Raw genomic sequence first — 10291 nt, forward strand, 5'->3', positions numbered from 1 at the left:
ACAAAATTATAGAAGAAAACTTCCCTAACCTAAAGAACAAGATGCCCATAAACATACAAGAAGCCTGCAGAACACCAAATAGACTAGATCAGAAAAGAAATACCTCCCATCACATAATAATCAAAACACCAAATGCACACAACAAAGAAAGAATATTAAAAGCAGTTAGGGAGGAAGGTAAAGTAACATATAAAGACAGACCTATCAAAATTACAAGAGACTTCTCACTAGATACTCTAAAAGCCAGAAGATCCTGGACAGATGTCATACAGACCCTAAGAGAACTCAAATACCAGTCCAGGGAAAACTCTCAATTACCTTAGATGGAGAAACCAAGGTATTCTATGAAAAAAAAAATTACACAATATCTTTCCACAAACCCAGAACTACAAATAATAGAGGGAAAGCTCCAATACAAGGAGGGAAATTATACCCTAGAAAATGCAATCTTCCAACAAATCAAAAATAAGATAGCCACACAAACAATGCCACCACTAATAAGAAAAATGACAGGAAGCAACAATATCCTTTCCTTAATATCTCTTAACATCAAGGGACTCAATTTCTCAGTAAAAAGACAAAGGCTAACTAATAGACTGAATAAGTAAAGAGGATCCAGCATTTTGCTGTATACAGGAAATCCACCTCAGTGAAAAAGACAAACACTATCTTAGATTAAAATGCTGGAAAACAAATTTTCAAGCATATGGCCCTAAGAAACAACCTGGAGTAGCCATTCTAACATGGAATAAAATCGACTTTCAACTTAAAGCTATCAAAAATCATAAGGAAGGACATTTCATACTTGTCAAAGGAAAAGTCAACCAACATGAACTGTCAATTCTGAACATCTAGGCACTAAATGCAACAGCACCCACTTTCATAAAAGAAACCTTACTAAAGCTCAAAGCACACATTGGACCTCACACTATAATAGTGGGAGACTTCAACACCACACTATCAGGAATGAACAGATCATAGAAACAGAAACTAAACAGAGATACAGTGAAACTAACAGAAGTTATGAACCAGATATATTTAACATATATCTATAGAACATTTCATACTAAAACAAAAGAATATACCTTTTTCTCAGCACCTCATGGTACCTTCTCCAAAATAGACCATGTAGACAAAACAAGATACAAGAAAATTGAAATGATCCAATGCATCCTATCAGATCACCATGGACTAAGGCTGGTCTTCAATAATGACAAAAACAGTGGAAAGCCCACATTGACATGGAAGCTCAACAATACTCTACTCAATGATAATGTTATCAGGGAAGAAATAAAGAAAGAAATTATCGACTTTTTAGAATATAATGAAAATGAAGACACTTCATACCAAAACTTATGGGACACAATGAAAGCAGTGCTACGAGGGACAACTCATAGCTATATGTGCTTACAAAAAGAAACTGAAAAGAGCATACACTAGCAGCTTGACAGCACACCTGAAAGCTCTAGAACAAAAAGAAGCAAACACACCAAAAGGAGTAGACAGAAGGAAATAATCCAACTCAGGGCTGAAATCAACCAAGTAGAAAAAAAAACTATACAAAGAATCAATAAAACCAGGAGCTGGTTCTTTGAGAACATCAACAAGATAAACCCTCAGCCAGGCTAATCAGGGGGCAGAAAGACCCCCTGATTAGTATCCAAATTAATAAAATCAGAACTGAAAAGGCTGACATAACAACAGAAACTGAAGAAATTTAAAAAATCATCAGATCCTACTACAAAAGCCTATATTCAACAAAATTGGAAAATCTGGATGAAATGGACAATTTTCTAGACAAATACCAGTTACCAAAGTTAACTCAGGAGCAGATAAACCATCGAAACAGTCCCATAACCCTGAAAGAAATAGAAGCAGTCATTAAAAGTCTCCCCACCCAAAAAACTACAGGACCAGATGGTTTTAGTGCACAATTCTATCAGACCTTCAAAGAAGACTTAATACCAATTCTCTTGAAACTGTTCCACAAGATAGAAACAGAAGAAATACTACTCAATTCCTTCTATGAAGCCACAATTATGCTCATATCTAAACCACACAAAGACCCAACAAAGAAAGAGAACTTCAGACCAAACTCCCTTATGAATACCGATGCAAAAATACTCAATAAAATTCTTGCAAACTGAATCCAAGACACATTACAATTATCCATCACGATCAAGTAAGCTTTATCCCAGGAATGTGGATGGTTCAAAATATGAAAATTTATCAACATAACCCACTATATAAACAAACTCAAAGAAAAATACCACATGAACATATCACTAGACACTGAGAAGCATTCAACAAAATTCAACACCCCCTTCATGGTAAAAGTCTTGAAAAGATTAGGAATTCAAGGCCCAAACCTAAACATAGTAAAATCTATATGAAGCAAATCAATAGCCAACATCATACTAAATGAAGAAAAACTTGAGGCAATCCCACTAACATTAGGGACTAGACAAAGCTGCCCACTCTCTCCCTATCTATTCAATATAGTACTGGATTTCCTAGCCAGAGCAATTAGGCAACAAAAGAAGGTCAAAGGGATACAAATTGGAAAGGAAGAAGGCAAAATTTGACTATTTGCAGCTGGTATGATAGTATATTTGAGTGACCCCAAAACTTCCACCAAAGAACTCCTAAACATGATAAACAAATTTAGCACAGTGGCTGGATATAAAATTAACTCAAACAAATTATTAGCCTTCATCTACTCAAAAGATAAACAGGCTGAGAAAGAAATTAGGGAAATGACACTTTTCAAATAGTCACAAGTAATATAAAATACTTTGGTGTGAATCCAATCAAGCAAGTAAAAGATCTGTATGACAAGAACTTCAAGTTCCTGAAGAAAGAAATCGAAGCAGATCTTAGAAGATGCAAAGAGTTCCCATGCTCATGGATTGGAAGGATTAATATAGTAAAAATGGCTATTTTGCCAAAAGCTATCTACAGATTTAATGCAATCCCCATCCAAATTCCCACTCAATTCTTCACAGAGAGAGAAAGAGCAATCTTATAATTCATTTGGAATAACAAAAAAACCAGGATTGTGAAAACTGCTCTCAGCAATAAAAGAACTTCTGGGGGAATCACCATCCCTGACTTCAAGCTGTACTACAAAGCAATAGTGGTAAAAACTGTGTGATATTGGAACAGAAACAAGCGGAGGATCAATGGAATAGAATAGAAGACCCAGAAATGAACCCCCATACCTATGGTCACTTGATCTTTGACAAAGGAGCTAAAACCATCCAGTGGGTGGAAAAAGACAGCATTTTCAACAAGTGCTGCTGGTTGAACTGGAGGTTAGCATGTAGAAGAATGCAAATGGAATCATTCTTATCTCCTTGTACAAAGCTCAAGTCCAAGTGGATCAAGGACCTCCACATAAAACCAGATACAGTGAAACTAATAGAAGAGAAATTGGTGGAAAGCCACGAACACATGGGTACAGAGGAAAAGTTCCTGAACAGAACATCAATGGCTTATGCTCTAAGATCAAGAATTGACAAATGGGACCTGATAAAATTGTAAAGCTTCTGTAAAGCAAAGGACACAGTCAATAGGACAATGTGGGAACCAACATTTCCTTGGGAAAAGATCTTTACCAATCCTACATCTGATAGAGAGCTAATATCCAAGGTATACAAAGAACTGAAGAAATTAGATGCTAGACAATCAAATAATCCTATGAAAAAAAATGGTGTACAGAGAAAGAATTCTCAAGAGAGGAAACTTGAATGGCCAAGAAACACCTAAAGAAGTGCTCAACATTTTTAGTCATCGGGGAAATGCAAATCAAAACAACCCTGAGATTCTACCTCACACCAGTCAAAATGGCTAAGATAAAAAACTCAGGTGACAGCAGATGCTGGTGAGGCTGTGGAGAAAGAGGAATACTCCTCCATTGTTTGTGGGATTGTAAGATGGTACAACCACTATGGAAAGCAGTCTGGCAATTCCTCAGAAAATTGAACATAGTTTTACATGAGGACCCAGTTATACCACTCCTGGGCATATACCCAAAAGATGCTCCAACATATAACAAGGACACATGCTCCACTATATTTATAGCAGCCTTATTGATAATAGATAGAAACTGGAAAGAACCCAGATGTCCTTCAACAGAGGAATGGATACAGAAAATGTGGTACATTTACACAACGGAGTACTACTCAGCTATTAAACACAATGAGTTCATGAAATTCTTGGGCAAATGTACTGTAAAATAAAATGAACTGTAAAATATCATCCTGAGTGAGGTAATCCTATCACAAAAGAACACATATGGTATGCACTCACTAATAAGTGGATATTAGCCCAAAAGCTCACAATATCTAAGGTAGAACACATAGACCACGTGAAACTCAAGAAGAAGAAGGAAGACCAAAGTGTGGGTGCTTTGATCCTTCTTAGAAGGAGTATCAAAATACTCAACCAGAGCTTCCAGGGTCTAAACCTCCATCCTGGGCACACAAAGGGAGGGACTCATGGCTCCACCTGTATAGGTAGTTTAGGATGGCCTTGTCAGGCCTCAGTGGAAGAGGAGGGCCTTGGTCCCTGAAAGTTTTGGATTCTCTAGTGTTGGAAAATTCGAGAGCAGGGAGGCAGGAATGGGTGGGTGGTGAAGGCACACCCTCATAGAAGTTGGAAGAGGAGGGATGGGATAAGGGTTTTTGAGGGGAATGGGAGAGGGGATAACATTGAAATGTGAATAAATAAAATATACAATTAAATAAACAGATAATGGGTCTGGCAATTTTAGTCAAGTAATCAATAGTTTTTGTCAACAATTTATTACGGGGATTTTGTATAATCCTCAAGGACAAGGTATTGTGGAAGTGGCCGATGGAACTTTAAAAAGATTGGTGAGACAGTCTGTTGTGAAGACCAAGAATGATGCTGACCTGTGAGCTTGCTGAGTGCCCTAGCAAGGGTGATTGGGAGCTGTATTGGACATACGTTCCTGATCCACATTTGCTTAACTATATCACAGATGGGACAAGCTTCCTTGCCTCAAGTCTTTAGACTTTGTGGGATAGAGAATCAAAAACAGAAATTATAATGTCTTTTGTATTTTTCTTAAAGGTGACCAGGTATTAGGACTCAATCATGGACTGGTCTAGAAATAAATCCAATATTGGAAATAACAGTCTTCATTTGGAAGGCTAGATCTGGACATTGTCAGAGACATATTTGGAAGTTAGCTGTAGTTCACTATGATGTTATGATAGCAAGAGATAAAATTGGGACAGGATCTGGATTTCAAACAAGTGTGAGTGCATGTTTTAAAGCTCTTTTAATTGTCAAGCTAAAATTGGTTTTTTCTCTTCTACAATATTTATTGTAAGTTGCATTGACTGTGTACTTTCTAATTCTGTTAATGTGTTGAAACCTGGCATGTCTGTTACAGGGGTCTATCAACCAGCTTTTATCTTACTGCTCTGAGTATTAGAAAACCTTGATTTCTCTTAAAAAAAAAAAAGCTTGAAAGTGTTGGAAGAAGGTAGTTAGGATTTAAGCAGAAGCAAGAGGGTAGTGGGCTTGATTATTGCTGGTATAATGCTTTAATTTCATTAATTGCTAGCATCACTGCTTCTGCAGTAGCATTGACACAAGGAGTTAAGAAAACTATTTTTGTTAATCATCTAGCAAAAATGTTACTAATGTATTAAGTATACAAATGACTTATAAAGGTATCTGGAACAACAGATGATGCTCTATAACCTATTCAAATTATCTGAAGGAGGTTGAGAGTTCAAGAGTTAGGAGTCACCCAAAGAGTCATGACAAATATCATTGGAGTAGTGTTACTTCTAAAATTTACAATGAATGTTGCTATAATTAGGAAAAAAAGTTTAAAAACACCTGTAGGATATTTGGCATAATCCTAACACCTCTCTGGGTATGTTAACTTTGCATCATGAGATTATGAATTTAAAAGATGCTGCTCTGTTGAGCTTTGATGCTGCAGATAATGCCAATAAAATTATCCATGAGCTGAGGTCAGTATTTCCATTTTGGTCAAACCTCAGAAATGACATATATAGCTTGATCAGACTAGCCTTCCTTGTCCTGGGAATACTTTTATTCCTGCCCATCGTCGTAAAGCTTGTCTCTAACTACATCAACAAGCTGGCAGCCAAAGTACATGACTTGAAACTGATAATGGACTCCCAGACAGAATTATTAATATAACAGGTTGGCAAGCCAAGGACAGGTAAGATTCTGCAGAGAGCCTTACCAACCTAAGACACAGTGAGGGCTTATGATAATGCATATTTCACGACAGGTAAAGTAGACTTTCTTGTCAGAATGACCTAAGATAGGCTCAGTCTGGTTTATGCAATAAAAAGGGGGAGATGTGGAGAGCTTTGGGGGCTGCCTGGCAGGAATCTGACATAGGCCAAGGACAAAGAAGTGGATTGCAGGCAGGAATCTGACATTGGACTGGAACAAAAGTAATTTCAGGCAGAAATCTAAATCCTAGGCTAGAACAAAGAAGAAATTTCAGGCATGAATCTAAATATTAGCCTAGAACAAAGAAGTAATTCTAGACAGAAATCTAAATCTTAAGCTAGAACAAAGAAATAAGCTTCAGGCATGAAAATGACTTTGGGCTAGGACAAGGAAGTAGGCTCAGATACTCTGATCATCTTGATAAGCCTTTAGAAATAGTGATCACAGGAGTGATCATGGGACTCAGTTTATTGTCATGCATGTTCTTTGATTATCTGGGCTTATTGTCTTCCGTGTTCCTAGACTATTTGGAGCTATTGTGTCGCTAGTTCCTCAACCTAGAACTCATCTTAATACTTGCATGTAATTTAAAGGTATAAAGGCAAAAAAGGAGGAGGGATGAGATAGAGTTTTAATGGGTAGGGGGAATGGGGAAGTGAGATGGCATCTGAAATGTAAATAAATAAAATATTGAGTAACCCCTCGCCCCCCCCCAAAAAAAAACAAGAAAAGAAAATATCCTCCTGATTGAGGTAATCCAATCCCAAAAGAACACACATGGAATGCACTAACTGGTAAGTGGACATTAGGCGAAAAGCTCAGAATATTTCCATCTCGACATGAGGATCCAGTCTATGTGCAGTCACCAAGCACAGACACTGTTGTGGATGCTAGGAAGTGCATGCTGACAGGAGCCTGATATAGCTGTCTCCTGAGAGGCTCTGCCAGAGCCTGAAAGATGCTCTCAGACAACCACTGGACTGATCTCGAGGTCCCCAATGGAGAATTTAGAGAGAGGACTGAAGGAGCCGAAGGAGTGTTTGGCCCCATGGGGAGAGTGACAATACCAACCAACCAGATCCCCCAGGACCTAAACTGCCACTCTGGGAACACACATGGAGAGAACCATGGTCCCAGCCATATATGTAGGGGAGGATGGCTTTGTCAGGCATTGGTGGGAGAGGAGGTCCATGAAAGTTGGATACCCCAGTTTGAGGGAATGTGAGTGCAGGGAGGCAGAAGTGGGTGAGTGGGTAGGGTCACACTCTCACAGAAGCAGGAGGAGTGGGGTGGGATATAGGGTTTCAGGGGTGGGGAATGGGGAAAGGGGATAACATCTGAATCATAAATAAATGAAAATATCAAATTAAACTAAAAAGAAATGCTGAAAAATGAAGTTTTTAATTTGTGTACTTATAGCCAATATATAGCTCATAGTTTACAATTACTTGAAACTTTTCCTTTTTTAGGTACTGCTAATTCTCAAATTTTGCAATTACTTAAGCAAATACAATTTTATTTAAGAGAACATACTGTTCCTAAACTTTACAGGACATTTAAGAGATCATACTGGATTGCTTGGAGCCTTTAGGATTATTCCATAGCAGATTTGTATAACAGGCAGATTCTAGGCCTTGCACAGGAACTCTGCCCAAGGAATCACACTGACAATCAAAGAAAGCTCTTCTATATATTTTTTTGATGCAAACTGTTTATGTGCTCCCATAGATAAAAACACATACATTCACTAAGCACAAAGCTTATAGTCACAAATAACTTTCTGCTTAGATAAAATTTCAATTAATAACCACAAGGAGAATTTAATTATTGAATACAACTACTAATCTAATATATCATCAATAAAATCTAAGCAATCACATCACAAAACAAAGAGTTATATTCAGCGAACATGCATTAATAATCCATACAACTTAACATTACCCAAGAAAAGGAGTTGGATATAAAAGTTTGTATAATTTTTGGTTTTCAAATCTTATGGCACAGATTACCAAAAACATTGTAAAAACAGATTTCAAATATTTTCAGTAAAATGGTAAAATGGTGGCCAGCTGCCACCATTGTTCACTTCAAGGTCTCTGCCCAAGGAATCACACTGACTGACAATCAAAGAAAGCTCTTCTATATTTTTTTTGGGGGGGGGGCTTCTGCGGCTTTTATTTTTGCATGTAAACCTCTGGGGGGGTCTTGATGGTGGGCACCCTAGAGATTACACTGGAGGTCCAAGGGCTCCAGACGCTAGCTGGGAAGTCAGGTGACAGAAGCAATGATTCAGAGCAATCACATGATTACAAGGCTGGGGTCTCCGCAGGGTTCCTGGTGGTCAGGTGTGGACGTCTAAGGAAGCAGTGACATGAGAGGGGCAAGCACTGGGCTGGCCTTGAGCCACCTGGATGACATCAGGGACAGAGGAGCTAAGCAGCTGCTGACTCCGGGGTCTCCAGTCCGTGCTTTACTTGGCCAGGGAGTTCCTGAAGGACCTGCCAGCAAACTTGGCTTTGCTGCCCAGCTCTTCCTTGATTCTAAGGATCTGACTGTACTTGGCCAGGCGCTCAGAACGGCAAGGGGCACCAGTCTTGATCTGCCCAGTGCAGAGCCCCACCACCAGGTCAGTGATGAAAGTGTTCTCAATCTCCCCAGATCGGTGGGACACCATGACGCCCCAGCCATTGGGCTGGGCCAGCTTACACGCCTGCAGAGACTCAGTCACTGAGCCGATCTGGTTCACTTTGAGGAGGAGGCAGTTGCAAGACTTCTCGCCTGCAGCCTTGGCAGTCCGCTTAGGGTTGGTCACTGTGAGGTCATCGCCCACCACCTGGATGCCTGCACTAGCTTTGAACTTCTGCCAAGCATCCCAGTCGTCCTGGTCAAAGGAGTCTTCAATGGACACCACTGGGCAGTCCTATATTCTGAGCTTTTTGCCTACTATCCACTTACCAGTTAGTGCATACCATGTGTGTTCTTTTGTGCTTGTGATTCTTGTTGAGCCAAGGAATCTCATTCTTTATATCATCAAAATAGTAATAGCTTGAGACAACAATTTGGTGTTTGTAGAGAATGTGCATGTCAAATTGTAAAGGCTTATCCTGAATGCCCACAATTTCTACCTGTACCATAAAATGGTGTTAATCCTCCAGGACTCACACCTAATCAATTATAGCAAATGGATATTACTCATATTTCTGATTTCAGACAATTAAAACATGTACGTGTGGCTATTGACACCCTCTCAGTCTTTCAAGTTGCAATTGCTTTAACAGGAGAAGCAATGAAAATGTAATTAGTTATTGCCTACATTGTTTTCCTATGCTGGCTGTTCCAAAACAAATTAAAACAGATAATGAAAATGGCTATTGCAGTTGATCACTTGAGACTTTTTGTCAACAATTTAATGTTACCCATGTTTCTGGGATTCCTTATAATCCTCAAGGACAAGTGGAAAGGGCCCATAGAGCTTTAAAACAATATTTCATAAAGTAAAAAGGGGGACAGAATATCCCATACACCACAAATTTATTTAAATCACCCTCTTTTTGTTTTAAATTTTTTAAAAATTTGGATGCCAAGGAACTTTCTGCTGAATGTCTATGGCATCCTACAGCTAGACATACTTATGTCTAGGTGAAAAGGAAGGATCCACTTAATGACATAAGGCATGATCCCAATCAGGTATCAAATATGGGGAAGAGGGCATGTTTGTGTTATTTCAGCAGGATGCTGAAGAAGCATGGTGGCTGCCAGAATGATTGGTGAGACATACTGATGCTGGGATAAAGAATGATGCTGACCTGTGAGCTTGCTGAGTGCCCTGACAAGGTGACTGGGAAGCTGTACTGGACATATGTTCCTGACCCACCTTTGCTTGCCTATATCCCAGATGGGATAAGCTGCCTTGCCTCAAGCTTTTAGACCTTGTGGAACAGAAACTCAAAAAGAAAAGTTATAATGACTCTTGTATTCGGACTCAATCATGGACTGGTCAAGAAATCAATCCAATATTGGAAATAACAGTCTTCATTTGGAA

The 10291-nt window shown here is 38.9% G+C and overlaps 1 protein-coding gene across 1 annotated transcript; it reads right to left on the reverse strand.

Moving 5' to 3' along the window:
* Positions 1-8719: 8719 nt before the first annotated feature.
* On the reverse strand, positions 8720-9669 carry LOC114634948 (alpha-enolase-like). The gene is made up of 2 exons (XM_028783573.1): positions 9666-9669; positions 8720-9159 (listed from the first exon to the last, which is right to left on the reverse strand). The coding sequence occupies exons 1-2, from the start codon at positions 9667-9669 to the stop codon at positions 8720-8722; spliced, it is 444 nt and encodes a 147-aa protein (XP_028639406.1).
* Between the last annotated feature and the right edge of the window lie 622 nt (positions 9670-10291).

This window comes from Grammomys surdaster, unplaced genomic scaffold (assembly GCF_004785775.1).
Source record: "Grammomys surdaster isolate TR1022 unplaced genomic scaffold, NIH_TR_1.0 1149, whole genome shotgun sequence".
Lineage (NCBI taxonomy): Eukaryota > Metazoa > Chordata > Mammalia > Rodentia > Muridae > Grammomys > Grammomys surdaster.